The 18,121-nt window shown below is 38.4% G+C and overlaps 1 protein-coding gene across 4 annotated transcripts in view; it reads left to right on the top strand.

The window, feature by feature from the left end:
• Window positions 1–18,121, top strand: part of PHLDB2 (pleckstrin homology like domain family B member 2) — a 114,720-nt gene that overhangs the window by 87,597 nt on the left and 9,002 nt on the right. For 3 of the 4 annotated variants that reach the window (XM_069785535.1, XM_069785534.1, XM_069785536.1), the window contains 6 exons: window positions 434–523; window positions 4,621–4,764; window positions 6,468–6,608; window positions 7,202–7,301; window positions 14,724–14,931; window positions 17,911–18,001. In XM_069785535.1, coding sequence (XP_069641636.1) covers window positions 434–523; window positions 4,621–4,764; window positions 6,468–6,608; window positions 7,202–7,301; window positions 14,724–14,931; window positions 17,911–18,001 — 774 coding nt within the window. The remainder of the gene's footprint in view (window positions 1–433; window positions 524–4,620; window positions 4,765–6,467; window positions 6,609–7,201; window positions 7,302–14,723; window positions 14,932–17,910; window positions 18,002–18,121) is intronic. The other variant, XM_069785537.1, reaches the window with a different exon arrangement.

Below are 18,121 nucleotides of genomic sequence, written 5' to 3'. Positions count from 1 at the left end.
TGGAGCTGTGCACAGAGAGCTCAGATTTTTGCCTTGTAACAGCTCATGCTAGGCCACAAGATGACCTGCGTAACATCAGCTAACATCTGGTTAATAAGAAACTGCCATGAACCCTTTGCATCCATTTTATGTTTTGCTTTTAAACGTGAGAGAAATCATGTTTAGTTCATTAAGAAGAATCAGCATTTTCAAAATGCTGAAGGAAGACCTATTTGGTTTGCCTCTAGTTATTAAGTAAGATCTTTCACTAGCTTTTTGTTCTGTACTTCCATTTTTTGTTCAGTTCTGCTGTAAATGGATGAAGTGGAAGCTCTGCTATGCAGTTTCTAGCCTTCCATCCCAGCATGTTTCTTTACACGGTTACGAAAATGGCTAGCATTTATTTTCACTACACGGCTGTTGGTCTTTAACATAAAATGTCTGTTTTTAACAGGAAAAAGAGAACCTCTGTAATCTGGAAAAGAAATATTCCACACTTTCCGGAGGAAAGGGATTTCCTGTCAGTCCCAATAGTCTAAAAGAGGTAAAGAGATTCACTGCTTTTGACTTTACCATAAGTAACTTTTAATAACACTTCGTACAAAAGCACTTTAGTATTTAGTGAAGTCCTATTCACATAAATTTTTTTGAGATGTGATGAAATTACTATGTAAAGCTATTCATAGAAGTCCAAATGCATGGGTGAGCAAAAATAGCTTCTCGTGACATTTTCCCAGATGTGACTGGTATCTCCTTAATCTCTCGCTCTGGAAAAATGATCGGGTTTATGTGTGGGGTGTGTGTGTCTAATTTTCTCAAAATAGACAATTAAACCTCATTGAAGTGAAGAAGAATGAGGTCCAGGAATAACTGTTCAAGTACAAATACAGTTCAGTCTTATTTTTGCACTGTAGATTTTATCATTGCCTCCCCTCCCTTTATTCTAAGGCTCTGCAGAAGAGCATGACTACTGTATATTTTGATCTTTTTAAAAAGCATTGAATTGAAGACTTCAAGCTATTGTGGCTGTAAGATACCTATTGAGCTATTTATTTAACTGTTTTGAATAGTTAGAGTAGGTGTCAAGTATTTTTTGCTGAAAAAAAGTGAGTTAGTTTGTGTAATGCACGATGAGGCCCAGAACTTACCTCAGATGTCAAGACTTCATAGGTTTGAGGGTACTGCTTTAAGCCTCAAGGTCCGTGAGCAAAGTCAGCATAAGGTAAGCCACAGCCCATTGCAAAGATTCAGTTAGCACGTACGATATTAACATTAACTCCCCATATTAATCTTCTTGACTTGACTTGATGAATCTGCAAATTGCAGATAAACATGAAGGTGTAACTGGAGAAGTGGAAAATCTAGCATTTAAAATACACTGACAGGTATCTATGGCTGCTTCATTAACTTCTGCTTAAGAGGTCTGACTGGACTTGCTGGATCTGCTTGTATTGAAGCCCTGAACAAGGTCTGCCACATCTAATGATGTAGGTTTCACCGTGTGAAGTTGGGCTCTTGACGTCTAAAGCAACCACGTGTCTTTTCAGCACCTGGGAAATGGCATCTTGCTTATTTGGCCTCCAAGTTCCTGGTGAACCTGGGTGGCCTCCAGCACATGCCACGAGGGCTGAGCACTCTTCCTCACTGCAAGCCATGTTGCGGATGCTTAGACTTTCAGTGTCCTAGGTTGTGTTCTGACCTGGACATCTGACCTCCCACCAGGACATCTGGCAAGTCTAAGCTTCATTTTTTTCATTTTGAGGTGGATCTGTTCATTGTCTCACTAAAGGGTGGGTGCTATCTCTGATTTTTATCTTCATATCCACATAATGGTTTGTTTAATCACAGATATTTCAAAATGCAACTACATTAAGTGAGCCTGACACCCCTTTTATTGAAACGGATTATTCAGCAGCGTCATTCCGTTCACAGTAGTGAAGTCAGTTAGGACTTACTCCAAGGCAAATGAGAGAAGGAACAGCATGGGTTTTTCTGTTTCACGCTCAGTGTCCCCATAGGCTCTGTCCTATAAAAGAAATGCCTTTCCTTGCCAGATGTTATGTTTGTCTCAGTCCAGTTTAATTTTTCTCTGACTGTTCCAGCACCTTTAAAAATCAGGCACCAAATGGTACACAGGCTTAAAGAGACTGCCTGCACATAGAAGTTAATTTCACCATGCGGTTGCTCACGTATCAGTCAAGTCTGCAGTCCAACGTTTCCCAGCCCCTCCTCCCCAAAGCACACATTTTTAACTCTCTTCCATTCATCGTGAAGCTTAGTCCCTGCGTGCACAGCCATAGAGTAACATGACCTCACGTAAAGAGGCAGGATGCTTATCCCAGTACTTAAATAAGTGAGGAAAATCGATGCTGTTTGAAAGTCCAGCATTGACAAAATGGCTTGGATGCCTACTCTGACTTGAAACCATTTATTTAATCTAATGTAGTAGGGGCCTGAGTTAATGCACAGCACAGTCGTTTGGTTGGTTGGTTTTTTTAACCCCATGGTGAATCCTCACTGGAGTTGTGAGTCTGAACTGAATGTTTTTCATATAATGGTGAAAGTACTTTTATCCTCTATAAAAATTAATATGATATTGCATTCATAAACTTGCCAGGTTTTGGTTACTGATATACTGCTACTACAAGATGGTTAAGCAAGTTTTATGTTTATTCTTACCAGACTCTGTTTTACTGTAATATGGCCGCGTGTTTTGAGAGGTAAACTTTAGTATCTTACCCAGTCTCCTTCTCATTTAATAGTTCATCAAATAATATCAGAGTTAAGATTTGCCTCCTATTTCTGGAGTGTTGTGTTCACAGTATGGTACTTAGTTTTCCAGAATTGTGTATCTGCTTGAAATGACTGATAAAATACCTTGAAAATTATGCTAATAGGGTGTAGGGCTGGTATTTTTTTCAGCTTGCCTTCTATGATCATTGCTAAATTTCTGCATTTTTAAAAAGAAGAAATACTATAGCAGTCTGTGGCTTCTCTTACTGATTTGCTGAAGTATACATACTGGCATGTCAGTGTGCTGGTACAGTAATAGAAACATGGGCCCTTCAACATCTTCCAAACTTAAAAGCAGCTTGCCATCTTGATTTAAAAAATAAGCATATTACTATCTCATTTTTATGATATTGCTTCAACGGTGATTTATTCTTCCTTTTGCATAGCCTTGTTTTTTATGGATAAGAAGTTAGGACATTTGAGTTTTTACAGTCTGGCATCCTATACACCATGGATTAGAATCCGTATTTTATTTTTTAGATCACAGTTGTTCAGTTAACACCAAAACACATGCAATAATTGTATTCTGCTGTTACATCTCAAATCTGGCTCCATAAATCTTCTCTGCAGTCAGAAGCACACTCTGATGTCCGTGCCTTTCCTCAATTCATCACCTCCTGTATGATTGTTTAAAATAAAATAAATAAAAAATCAAATTGTAATGGCTACGGGGCTGTCATGGTTTAACCCCAGCCAGCAACTAAGCACCACGCAGCCGCTCACTCACTTCCCCCCACCCAGTGGGATGGGGGAGAGAATCAGAAGGAAAAAGGTGAAACTTGAGGGTTGAGATAAGAACAGATTAATAGAACAGAAAAGAAGACACTAATAATGCTAATAATAACAATACTAAAATGACAATAATAATAAAAGGATTGGAATATACAAAACAAGTGATGCACAATGCAGTTGCTCGCTACTCACCAACCGATGCCCAGTTAGTTCCCGACCAGCAATCCCCCAGGCCAACTCCCCCCGGTTTATATACTGGGCATGACGTCACATGTTGGCCAGTTTGGGTCAGGTGCCCTGGCTGTGTCCCCTCCTAACTTCTTGTGCCCCTCCAGCCTTCTTGCTGGCTGGGCATGAGAAGCTGAAAAATCCTTGACTTTAGACTAAACACTACTTAGAAACAACTGAAAACATCAGTGTTATCAACATTCTTCTCGTACTGAACCCAAAACATAGCACTGTACCAGCTACTAGAAAGAAAATTAACTCTATCCCAGCCGAAACCAGGACAGAGGCTAACAATAACAGCATCTTACCTGAGTCTCCTGGTAACACCTAAAAGTTAGAAGCAACTTCCAGACAATGCAAATGGAAGGTGTTGTGTCAGCATAATTTATAGAGTACCAATGGCTTGTTTTTATGTAAGTTCTTCCCAGTTCCGTTAGTCATTTGGTTTACTCAAACTAGCTTAATAGTTAGGCAAGAAACAAATCAGGTAGGTTATTTTATTTAAACATGGACCAAAAAAAAAAAGAAATAAAAAGATGGGTAAATAAGATTTGTTCTTCCTTTTCCCCCAATCTGCTTTCCCAAGAAAAGAGCTACATCATTTCTAAAGGGTATTTACTTTTTAGTAAAGTCTTTTGGTCACTTAATGTACATTTGCTTTTTGATTACACAAATGATTTCTGGAATTAAATGAAGAACAATTTTCAGAATCCAAGGATTTAACATTTGAAAACCTTGATGGTAATTTTATTTTATTTATGATTATTTCAATGATAACAAATATTTGGCTGTATCACTCTAAACTAACTTTCATCGTACTGGATACATTAATACTCTTGCACGTCTTTTGGCTTTTGCTCCTTTTAACTTCTGAATTCCTCCTTTTAGGGCTATATCAGTGTAAGTGAAATTAGTGAGCTGTATGGCAATTCCACGAATATATCCCCTTCCACTCAGCCCCCCACAGATGCTGAAGCAGTTGCCACTGAGCCTTCCACGGCTGTGCTGACGAGCCAGCCACAAAATAAAGAGGTTTGTTTGAGAGACATTTCCCTTTGTTTGCATTGTTCTTTCATGGCTGCCTTTTTATTTTCTTTTTTTTTTAATTTTATTTTTTGGTAATTCAACATGTAACAAATTGACCCTAAGGCAAACTGCTGTTTGCCAGTTACCAAGTCAGATAAGAGTTTAATAGTAAAGCTGAAGGACTGCTCCAATTGTAAAGTGTCTTTGATGATGTAGATGGGACTTTGAAGGCCAAAAAACCTGAATGCTTATGACCCAAGCAGCAATAAGTGACAATCCTTGCATGTCAAACACTAGAATGTAATGCACCTTTGGTAAAAGGTCCGTGGACACGCTTAGTCATTACTTGATCAACGGTGCCTAGGTGTTCATTTTGTATGTTTTTTTTAATTTTTTTCTGTGAGGTGGTAGAAGTATATGTTGAATATTTGTGGGAGACGGGTAGCTTCTACTTATCTTAGCTATTCCACGGAGTCTGTCCAGTCTGTGTCTTCTAGCTTACTCTCTCTTTTTGTCATCCTTTGTGATGTTTTTGCCTTTGTAATGACGATAGCAAATTTTGAATAAATCCCCTTTTAAAGGAACGGAATAAACTTATGAATGTAAAGCCACCTAGCTTTGTGTTGTAAAAAAGCAGCAACTGGTTTAGAATTTGGCATTTCCGTGCTGCTTCTGGTAGTTCAATATGCCTTGAGAGTTGCAATACAACACATCTCCTTTCCTGCTAAATGCTCCAACAAACACAGTGCTAAAACTGCAGCTTGTATGTGCCGTATCTTTTGAGCAATTCCAAAAAGAAAACTCTGTGTGTAATTTCTCTTTTTTCTATAAAGCTAAGATCACCTCTCTGTTCTGGATTTGTGTTTCCTCACTCTCTTTCTCCTCGCTCTATTGCTCAACTTCCATCAGTCCATTGGCCTGAGGTCATGGCTACTCATGTAGATCCTATTCCTTTATCTGATACACCTCCACCTCTGCCAGCTAAGAAACACCGCAGGCAACAACAGGTAACAGATGCAAAGCTGATACCTTGGGATTATTTTCTTTGTTTGTTTTTGTTATGGTGGCCATGAAGTTGATTTACATGTGAAGTTTACAGAATGATATGATAGATCATAAGTTGTTTGTGCTTGCAGAGTGTTGCACTGAAAGGCACTGCTCGTTTAAAAATCAACACAATGCATTACAGAATGTTAGTGAACAAAAAATCTACTTACATAAACAATCCAGAGGCAAATACTAATATTTAGGAGCCATTGTAACTGTCAGAAGACTTGCAGCAATGAAGTACAAGTGGCTACATTTGAAATCGTGAATTATTTTTTCACTTACATTTGAACAATGCCTCTGAAAGCTGTATTGGTTTTAAGCCACCAATTTATTAGAATAACTGGAAAATAAATGTTTTTCTTTGTAATTGGATTCCACTTGTACGCTAGACTTGAGTTTTAAAAACAAAAAATAAGTAGAGGGACAGGTACGCAAAATGCGCACATGAATTTAATGCATTTCCTTAATCAGCATGATTTTAATGTGATATTTGTAGAAATCCTAGAAAGCACTGTGAAGCAGGAGGTATTCTGTATTTTAGATTTCGTTCTTTCCAGTGAAGTTCCCAGACTTGTCACCTTCAGTATATTCCACATAGAGCATAACTGAGCAAGTAGGTCGATTCATTTTGTCAAAACTGTAACAAATTACATTTGAAGCATTTCAGAAATCTGGAAGAGCGAAAGAAGCAGCACAGGGAGTGCATGTACATGAGTGATACTTTACCTCGCAAGAAAACGACTCCGTCTGTATCACCGCACTTCAATAGTGCTACGCTTGGACGAAGCGTCGCATCTAAAGTACGTAGCTGCATGCTATTAATAGCTTTCCAGTGTCTGTATAAAAACCTATATCATGTTAGAGGTAAGGTTGGGTAGCACTGTAAGCATTATGTAATCCCCCAAATTCACATCTGAAATTGACTTTGAAAGAACTTCAGGTTTATTAACATATGGGAATATACATGAAGCCTTCCGTACTTCCAGCCTTTATTCTGGCCTCTGGAAATGCCATGCTGTGGTACATAACTCATAAATGCATGATTACTATCTCAAGGATTGTATTTTCAGGATAGTTTAAATTGATTCTAGAGACACAACAGGTTGTTTTCCTTCCTGCCTAAGGCCTCTAAATGGTCAAGATAAAGTTATGTATAAAGTGAAGATACTCTTTATTTGTGACACGGTAAACCAACAAACAGCGGGAAGGTGGAGCTAATACTTTGAAAACGTTTTGGCCTAACAGGGACTGTGCACAGCTAAAATATCCATAGCTGACTGATATGACATTGCATTGATACCCATGACAAAGCAAGTTATTTTACCATTAGTTGCTGATGCAAAAAAAGTCTTGAAGTGTAGTTTTAAGCACATATTTACAAAATTTCCTGCAGGGACATTTACCATTAGGACAGAGCAACAGCTGTGGCAGCGTACTTCCTCACTGCCTGGCAACCATGACCAAAGAGTCAGAGTCGAGAAGGATGCACAAAGGTAGGACCTTTTTATTTGATTCATTTCTGTTTAAAGTCAGTGTTCAATTTTTCAGGAAATAAGCCTGCAACTTGTGTTGCTATAATCAAGAGGGCTGTAAAATAGAAGTTTACTTCTTGGTGAAAAAAACAAGCTCTAAATGTAATTTTCAGGTATTGGCAAAATAAGATGTTAAGATTATGATGTAGGTTCACGTGTAGTTTTGAAGTACGTGGTCCCCAAGTATAATCTAGTAAACAGGAAAAGTATACTGAAAAATACACATTGGGTTAAGGGGGTAATTTCTGTGAGTGATTCTGAGGCAATATATTACATGTTGCTTTCTTTTTTCTTCCTTTTTTTTTTTAATAATTCTTTTCATGTTGTGATCTTAAAAATTGTTTTTCACAGGCATATATTTTTGCCTGGAGAAATTCCCCAGACAGAGATACCTTTGAGAATCTGTAACTGCGGTATTATAAGTGGTCTTAAATATTTGGGCTACAAAATATGAAAGGAGAGAGGTGTTCTATCATGGATAGATAGCTACATTTTTGTCATAGGGACATGACAATCCTGGATCCAAAAGAAAGTTACACTTTTGAAACACAGTCTTGTGGGCTATGAGATTCTGTGTCTGGTTTTGTTGACCTGAGTCGATACACTTAATTTCTGTTTTAATGAGATGCATTATTCCTAAGTATCCTATCTTCAAATGGAGTTGCTCCTCAGTGCCATCTGTCAGTTTATTTTCTTTGCAGCATCTGCCTCATTGTTATCCATATAAGTGCAAGAGGTGCTTATGTAGAATTGCACGGGCTAAGCCTGAGCTGAGATAGGATCCATCCTGTTGTTACAGGACTTGTCAGAGCTAGCAGCTCCTAAAGGTCAGAGGATGACTGAGGTCAGACTGAGGTACGCACCGAGATTACTCAATACAGGGATGGAACAAGCTTGCTGAGAAAGGATCGTGACTTAACTACATTCACTTTATAGAGCTGTGATTTGTTGGGTTGGAGCTTTAGTTATGCAGCAGGCCTTCCACAAACCTACGGTGTTGTGGCTGACTTTTCTTGAAGTATTTCAGATGCAATACAAAAGGAGCTTCATACTCAGCTGGGAAAGCTTCTCTGATGTAATATGTGTGTAAGGGTGGAATAGCTTGCAAGTACATTCAGACTCATCGTTGTGCTGTTGTGCAGAAAACACTTTGTTTAAAACACTCAGTTTGAAAATCAGTAAGGATGTTTTGGTTAAACTTTGATGACAAGAGATCAAGTGTTTAAACTGGGAAATATTTCTGTAAAATGCTTGCAAAAGAGCGCTAGTGTGTGACCTAAAACACAAAGTGTTACCAAACCTAATACAGGCAAAGATAAGAGTTTTAAAAATAAATCAATCAGTTTTAATGTTTAATTTTTTGTCACCATGCAACTAAGAGAGTCTAAGAGTAGAGTGAGATTTCGTGTCCTAAGAGTGAGAATGAAAGAAATCTCACAAACCAAAACTGAATTATGGCCTGACAAAGAAGAGAGGCAGGGGAGAATGAGAGAGATGTATTCATTAAGGCACTTGGCACAATACTTTTCATATACTGCAAGGAATCATGTGTGCTATACTGCCTGCCATGCTAGTTGACCCTTATTTTTTTGTAAGATCCAACAGTCTGAATGGAAATACTAAATTACAAAGAGACCCTTAAGGGATTAATTTGTACTGGGAAAGAGGACACTTCTAGATCTCCTTTTCTGAAAAATCAGCTTTGCCAAAGGGAAAGAATGCTGCTGACAGGTGCTTTACTTGAACGGTCACAGGATTTGCAAAGTAGGAGACAGAGTCAAAACACAATGGATACAGGAATGCAAGGATTGTTTGTTGCTTGACTACCTCTCTTAGTGAAGGGTTTATTCCTTTTGCGTTCAACGTGGAGCTCACTGAATTTATTGCTGTTGAATGAGCTTGAAGAGTATAACTGCCTTCTCTTGCTCTGAAGTGCCATGTTTCTACGTTGGGGAAAGCTCCTTTGTCTTGGTAACACACCATGAAAGTTTTTGCAGGGCTCTTTCTGCACTGCAGTGCAGAACTCAGCAAGGACAGAGATGTCCAAGTCAGGTGCCTGGGGTCAGATCCCAAAGTATTGCTATCCAGCTATACAGAAGGGCCGGAGAAAGAGTGTTCAGGCACCTTTCATTCAGCCTTATAGGCATAGCCTTAATTAATGTCATGGTATGAGCTGGGAACGGACTGAGTTCAACTTGGTGTGATTTCTGTTTCCCCTAGCACCTCATAACCACACTCCGCGTGCAGAGGAAAAACAAGCTTTTCTTCAAAGTAATGAGTAAAGAAAGTGCATTTCTGTGGGACAGTGAGAGTTGGGAAATGTTTTGAACATGGTGTAGTATTTAAACATACCACACAGTACAACTGAAATGGAATACTATTGTCAGTTAAAATGCTGAAATCTTATGTGGCTTCCACTAAAATCAGCAGGACTTGAGTCTTTGTAACTAAGGTTAATTTCAGCAGACATCCTTAAATACATCATTGAAAACCAAGCCAAATGTCATGTCAGTGGACATCCTTGGCAATGTTCTTTTATTCCATCACTCTGCGATAAATGTTCATGATGTAATAAATACACTGTATTTCTTACAATAACATTCTTGAGGTAGATCAGGTTTGCCTTTTTGGACTAAGTGAGTATTTTTGAGGAGTAAGATTTTCTACCAAATCAGTGGAACTCTGCAAATGTATAGATACGGCTTATACTGATAAATACGCGCTCACTTCTCTTCCTGCTTCAAAAATTAGTTGTTCACCTAAAATAGGTGACAAATAGGTAAAAAGCGTTCTCGACCTGTCATGTGTACTGAGCCACTGCTTGCTTTCCTTGTGTTTTTTTTTCCACTTGAGAGGTTTTTCACTCTGTCAGTTTTCCATGTTCAAGGTGACGTATTGCAAACGGCGTGGGGGCCTCTGGTTACTGCTACCTTGAGCACAGAGCTGCGCCAAGTGCATCGGAGCTGGGTGTGCTCGGCTCAGCGGAGAGCCAGGGTCTCACAGGGTAAATGCATCCACTCAGTTTGGAGCACTGGCTATCATGCAGTGTCCCACAGACTGCTATACAAAGAGGATGATGCGCTCCTGAAGCGGTTATCAGTAGCTTACCGCATTCCTTAGGCCGTAAAAGCATTGTGCAAACTTCTAGACCAGATGTTTTGGCGTGTTTGTATAGGTCTGAAAACAAGTATATTCAATGGTGCCTCAAGGAAATGGCAGCTCAGCTAGTTTAAAGATATTTCCTGAGAATTATCACTCAACTAGTAATGGTCTAAAATGAGTTTTCTCTAATACGCTGTCTCCAGTTTTTCTTATTTCGGTCCAAGAAGGTAAATGTAAAAGTCTGAGATGAAAAATTGAAAGTTAGAAATGGAGTCAGGAAATGAAGAACAGCCACTTGATTTTGAATGTGGATTTCAACCTCATTTTCTTTGTGCAGGAACAAGTAATGTCTATGAATAAATTGTAGGCTGGATCCAGTAGGAAATATTTTCATAGATTCTTAAGTACTAAATAGTCTTTATTCCAGGATTACCAAAACTGTATTTAGTCAGTCATGTGAGTTCAAGATTGTTCTTGAAAGAAACGGTCACTGTCAGTAATCATAGCGTGAGTTAAGAGCAACTTACAAAATGTTTAAGAGGATGCATCTTTGATATAAATCATTAGTGGAAAAAACGGTTTCTTAGCAGCCATTCATGAGGTGTTTTTGAAGGACTGTATTTATACCTTCACCTCCTGTGTACACGCCTTTGTAAGCAAACCAGGTGCAAAAAAAAGGAATGAAGAAGCTACTATTTGGTACAATGTAGAGATTTCACTCTGCATGAACAAGTGGAAGCTTGGCCCCAGGAAGCGCCCATGGGGTGCTGGGTGCCAGAAGCCTGCGCAAGGACAGGCAGGAGGGAGGGTTGGCTAATTCAGTCCCATTGATTGCAGAATGGACTCCAGAAGGGAAGAGGGAATCTGGGAGTTAAGATGTAGGACCAGACACAGCGCTGGGAACAAAACTGTTGGGACAGAGAAGTTAGGTACCAGCAAGATGATTATTTGTATTCTTTCTAAGCTCTACAGAAAAACAGTATACTGAGGGCAGGTATATACGTACAAATTATAAGCTTTTCAAAGCAGTTTGCTTTTATTTTTTTTTTTAAACTCTTTCTCTTCTTGAACTCAGGAAAAACCAGAAAAGGTATGAAAACATCCCCTTACCTGGCTGAATCTGTCATTGTCATGTTTTGGCAAAAGTACTGAATGCATCAGCACTGTCAAGTACTTCCCAAAATCTTGGAAAACTTTTCAATAATTGTTAAATAATGATAGCATTTCAAAATTTCTTTTTTTTTCCTGCTGTCAAATAACCTGTCACAACAAAACTTCTGATTAATGCTAATCTCTGCAGAGCTACAGCTTTGTGCAGGCCTAATTTTTTGCTTCTTTGCTGATAGCCACACAAGTAGAGCAGAAAATTTAGAAATCTTTGCAGATCAGTGGGTGACAATGACAAGGTAGACAGACTTGGGCTTCCTACTTTGGCATGTTTCCATACAAAAGATTTATCTTGACATGTTAATGTCAATCTTTTAAAAACAAAAAAGAAGAAAGAATAGAAATAAAGAAGAATGTACTGTGATCTTTTTTATGAAATACTGGGGGGGGGGTTAAATACTTGACAGTGCCACTTTCAATAACAGCTTTCACCTATAGTTCTGATCTCACCATAATTTTGTGGTGGTATATCTGTTTTTTGTGATTCTGCAATAACTCCTTTGGAATATTTTTTTTAATGATATGGCTTTATGGATATTTGCAATATTTTGCTCCACAGTATGTCTGTTAACAGTGTTAAGTTTACTGTTTTACTACAGAGAATACAAGTCAATGCAGCAAGAAACATTTTAGCTCTGTATCACCTTAGACTTGGCTGATACAAGTCTTGGCTTGGCTTGTGGGAAACTTTTAGTGAAGTGCTGGCTCTTAAGAGGAGTCTAATATTTTTAAGTGCATGTTCTATGGATAGGCACCTGAGCAGTTAAAAATTCCTTAGGCGGCAGATTGTGCCTGTGTGATGTGTAAGTGGGGCTGCAATGGAGGCAGGTTGGTTGTGAGGCTTCTCGGTGTCGGTATGCAGCTGATGCTGAGCTTTGAACTGCCTGTTCCTTACAGCATGAGGAGAAAAAGAGAACATTCAGTTACGCTTTGTTTCTGTGAATGCATCTCATTTTGCGACCTAACAACTGCATAGTTCTTGCAGTGTGTAGTTACATTTGCATGATTACATAAATTTAACTGATAAATCTTTTACTTAAAAATGGGTTCTTTATCTTCATGGAAAGTTGACTTTCCTTTAGGAGAGCGTTTGTAAAACTGCTGTTTCTCTGTGCCTTTTAGATGGGTTTATTTTTCAGTGAAATACAAGATACGGAATTAAGATTTCAGAGTAGACAAGGTTTTGCAAAGGGCTTAACAGAAAAACATGCATTTGAATAAAGTTCTTTCAGTAATATATTTTTTCTCTCTTTCCATAATGAATAATTGATAACCATTTCACAGGAGCAATTAGTCATTCCAAAGGTTCGAGTATGAAAGGTAATTTTTTATCTGCAATAACATCAGCATTTGCTATAATAATGGGAAAAAAACCAAATTGCACATGTGAGTCAGTAACACCTGTGTTGTGTGATGCTATTATCTATGACTGCTGAGGTGTACTTGTGTCCCTTTTGTCTCTTTTACTAATAGGTGCAGTTGAACTTTTATTGAAATTTAGTGTTTTTCAAATGGCAAGTGAAGTCCTATTAGTTCCTTAGAAACCAGCTTTAATTGTCTGCCAGACAATGGTATGGTACAGAGGGAAGGGAGGAGGAAAGAGGAAACTATCCGCCTTGGAAATGCTTGTAAGGCGTGATTTCCTTAATAATATGCTTTAATTATTCAGCTTCAGTCATGCTTTTCAGATACCTTTTGGCAAATATTACAGCCTTCCCAAGGTAGAGCTGCAGTTGTTGGCTCCTTGAACTGGGATGCTCTCTACTCCAGCATGGCAAAAAATACCAGACAGTAACCTTGTATGTGCAGAGAATGAGAATAAGGCAGGAAAATATTCCCACTTTAAGCATGTTTTCCTAACATCAGTGTCGTAATGATGTCTAGTAGAAATTCTTATCTGGACTTTGCTGCATTTGTACATTTGTCTGCATTTTTCCAGCGTCTGTTTATCTTAAATATGTGGAATTTCAGTGGCTGCCTTCCTGTACGAATGGGAGGTTTTCATGTAGTCTAACAGTCCCTCCTAATCTCCAACTCTGCCCCCAGCTCAGATTTGGGGTCAGGAATGTGCAGAGAGTATTATAAACTTGACTGAGTATCAGAACTGTGAGAAAGTCTCACTTCTGGCATTGATTGAAGGAAAAGATGAGCAGTGCAGCTGCATTTGTAATCACATAGATTAAACAAACCTTAAAAGGGCACTGTAAAATAACTTCAGCAGTTAAAATGACAACTGTCATTATACTCTCCTCTTCATCAGGCAAGCTCAACAACCTCTCTGTAAGTCTGAATAAATACTGCTGCATTATTTACAAAGAGCAATGGAGACATGAGATAAAAATAATTCTGAAGAAATATTTTTTAAAGGAGACGTTGCCAAACAAAGCTACCTGTGTTCAAGATGGATGGCTTTTCAGAAAGGATGATTTTGTTGAAAAATAACAGCACAAAGAACTTAAATGTTGCATAAACCTTGTTTTTCTTTACAGTCATTGAGCTATAGGGATCTGCTTCAATCATGTAGGGCGAACTGCAGTTTCAAAACTCCAGGAAAGTACCTCTACACTAGTAACTATGATGATGTGCTAAGTAGCCTATATTATTTCAGCTGAAACTAAAAGCTCAACTTGCAGTTACCAGAAGGCAAAGTTCCCCAAACAGACAAAAAATAATCCATATTCAGTAAAATCAACCAAACAAGTACTCAAGACCATTGAATATAAGGACTTTTTTTTTTCTCTTTACTTTAATCAGTGTCAATTCTTCTAGATCCCTGAAGTTAGCTGCATTACTTTCCAGATTAGGCCTAATTTTCATTTTAAAATGAAAATTTAATTCATTCAAATTAAATTTTCATAATACACATATAAGAATATGTGTTGAAAAGTCAGCCATACTAATCTGCATATGTTTGTGTCCATCATAGATAAAACAGGTATTTAAAGGTTTTATTTCAGTTATGATTTAACTTGTGAAATTAACCGTAATATTGTAGTACCTTGGTCATGGTGCAGTTAAGACCAAGGTGATGTTCAAAACGCTTGTGCTGCTAACACGTTATGTTCGGGTCACAAAATTTCTGTGTAAAATATATGTTTCCTCTGTACTCTGTAGGGTATAATCATCAGCGTATCTGTGAAAACCAAAGGCAGAAGTCTCCTGAATTCTACAGCAGAACAGCATCCGAATCGAATGTGTATTTGAATAGTTTCCATTACCCAGATCGTAGTTACAAGGACCATGCCTTTGATACATTAAGCTTAGACAGTTCTGACAGTATGGAGACAAGCATATCAGCATGCTCACCAGATAACATTTCCAGGTAAATCATCTTTCTTCCCAGTGTTGTAATGGTCATAGAGTTGTAACGAAAAAAGAGAATATGCACATGTTGATGCTATGGTAATGTGAATGCTGCTAACTGGTTAAGAAAATACATGACCATTAGACAGGCATAATATTTAGTATTTGTGTAGCCCTTCATAATCAGGTTTAACTATCATCTCACCTCTTTATCTGAAGATGGAAAATAAAAATATGGAGAAGCTAAGTGATAATGTTGAGGGCCACAGAGAAATCAGTGTCAGTCCTGAACTGAAATTATCAAGTTGTCGATGCTCTTTTCAGAGCCACTACAGGGAAGGAATTTCCCGTGATAGGAAATCTCTCAGACATCTGCCAGCCATGAAGTACACTTGTTCTGCAAGTCCAGCATGTTAACTTACTAGAGCCTTACGCTAAACACTTAGGGCTCCTTCAGTGGTCTTTTTTGCCATTTCCTCTCCCTTTTCTGGGTCCGTAAAAATGAAGAGATGACACTGAAAGGCTTAGAGCCCTCCACTGCTTTTCTCATCCTCAGAGACTGTCAGCTGAGACACCACTCCTCAGATGAAAGAAACATCAATGATCTGTGTTGAAAGTCCAGCTGAGTCTCAAAATTGTGTGCAAACAATTTTCTTCTGACAGTCTGGTTTTGATGATAATGCTTTCACTTCTGCTCACAGTCCTGCCCCAGCAGTTTCACAAGCATAAATAGAGGCTGATAATTAAGTACAGTGTTGTCACAGGATTAAGACTCCCTTGTGAACACAAGGACAGCTTTTTTGGCTAGCATGTTGTGTTTTATTCAGCATCTGTTTCCTGTAACAGGGTACCGGCCCACTGATTTCCTCTTGTAGTCTTTATCACTGCAGTGATAAGGGTTTCAGAAAATACCAGTGGCACTCACTCTGCTGGCTGGTGATTTTTTTTGTTTGGTTGGTTTGGGGTTTTTTAAAGTAAAAACATTAGGACTCGGGTTTTGAGAATTTCTGTTTTAAATAGATACACAGTCAGCAAGTTTCTGATAGCTGGAGACGGGCTGGGAATTAACTCTGTCTCTGCAGTGATCTAACATGGCAGTGGTGTGAAATCTGTCTCTTTTTGACTTGCTGCTCTGACCATTTTGGAGGAAGATGGTGTGTGTCTGAGCTACCTTGGGGCCATCTCATAAGTGGAATCTCCGGCCAAGGATGGGGGAGCCCTGATGGCTGTTGAATTTCACTGGTGCTGTTTGCCCTTCTGCCTTCCTCTGGCTCTTCTGCAGCTTCCAGCCAATTCCGGAAGAAAAAAAAACCAAAAAACCAAACCAATCCAAAAACCAGAAAAGGACCCATTCCAACAGTTCTTTCAGTTTCTCGCAAGGCAAACTTTGGTGAGGGAAGAAAAGAGCGTGGGCTGATTTTGTTGATAAAACTTGGAAGATAGGCAGTTAGTTTTCCTTGACAAAACTTCCCTTAAGCAAAATTAATTCAGATTGGTTTAGGTGGTGTTTGAGGATCTTTTCTAGCCATATCAGACTTTAGAGGAAAACAATTTATGATGCTTTGTTCTGATATATTTAAAATATGTAAGTTATATTCTACCTTGTATAGGGTGAGAGAGACTTTTTTTGCTGGAAATGCGTAAAATCTGTCTGTGCTCAAAGTACAGGAGAGAGAGAACCACTGTAGTCATTCATCAACTCACCAAACAGTAGTTGTTCCAAGGTTCATTAGCAACTTATTTTTCATGGCTGAGGTTTCAGAGACACTGATCTTCTGCTATGCATTAATTTCTGTGTGCAGGATAAGCAAATCAAGGATGAAAGAATTTAAATAAGCTGAAGTGTTAACCAGTTTAATATGGGAAAACCTACTGCAATTAACTATCTTCCAGGTTGCTCAAATGACTTTTAATTTATGGCCCCACTGCTTTTACTGAAGTTATTTGACCCAGATTCTCTCGGCCCATCAACTAAACGTACTTTGACCAAACTAGGCTTAGGCATCTAAGTCAGTGGCCTCATTTTTTTCAGAGACAGTAAGCTTTTAGAGTTCAGATAAATTTCAGATGGATTATACCTTTTCTGCAAGCTTGGGTTAAATGAGGTATGTTATTTTTATATTGCATTTTATCCTCTCATGAGACATATCCCCAGTATCAGACAGAGAAATGTCTTCTGAAGACTGTCATACTTCTGACAGAAATTCTGGTCTTACAGACATAAGCATCAGAGGCGTGCTCAGAAAGTGAAGGATGTTGTTCCTACTTTTTTCTTTTCCTTGCTCAGGACACATATTTGGACTACTTCCATTCCACCTGTGTCCCTTCACAGTTGGTCTGTATGCTATTAAGTAGCATGAACAAATCTGCCATCTGACACCCAATTCCACTTCAGTGGTCATATAGCATTTTCAGTATAATCCCAAGTCAAGTTTCTCTCTCTGCCCTAAACATTTGAATCCATTCTATTTCCTCACATTGTGCTTTAGTCTAATGGCATTATTAATGGTAGTACAGTAATATTTAACATCAACTGTTTTTCTTGAACAGCATAAGATGAAAAATAAAATAATGAAATAAATAAATAATAAAATAAAAAGCTCAGTGAGACACAAAACAAAGACAGTCTACAGCCAGAAAGACTGGTATATTCAGATGGCTGCTAATGCCAGCTCTGAGGATCAGTAGTTTATTTTGTTAGAACACGGTGACCATCTCCATGCATATTCTGTTATCTGGGAGAAGATGACAGATCACAGGAGACTGACAAGATGCATTTTTAGGCACTCAAGTCTGCATTTTTCACAACTCTGCATGGGGAATATATACATTGAGAGTGTACCATATACTTTATACATAATTTTTTTGTTAGTGCCTAGTGCACTGAATTGGATCAGAACAGTATCAACTCCATTCTTAAACTGTCTAATGTTGGACTGTAAAATACGTCTTTAAATACCAAGTATTCTTTTTAAATAACTCTGAATTTTTTGTTCAGTGCTAGCACTTCAAATGTTGCAAGAATAGAAGAGATGGAGAGACTTCTGAAACAAGCACATGCTGAAAAAACTAGGCTGCTTGAGACCAGGGTAAGCATAATTTAATGAGTGAAACTAAGAGTGGGCACATTAGTTAGGTAATATCCTCCTAAATGCAACATTGGACCCTAAATAGTTTATAGCTAATAGTCACTTAAAAAATTACCTCTT

The sequence above is a fragment of the Haliaeetus albicilla genome, chromosome 6, assembly GCF_947461875.1.
Source record: "Haliaeetus albicilla chromosome 6, bHalAlb1.1, whole genome shotgun sequence".
In the NCBI taxonomy this organism is placed as follows: domain Eukaryota; kingdom Metazoa; phylum Chordata; class Aves; order Accipitriformes; family Accipitridae; genus Haliaeetus; species Haliaeetus albicilla.
Note: the sequence above shows the minus strand (reverse complement) of the source record. Positions and strands in the feature narration are given on the sequence as shown.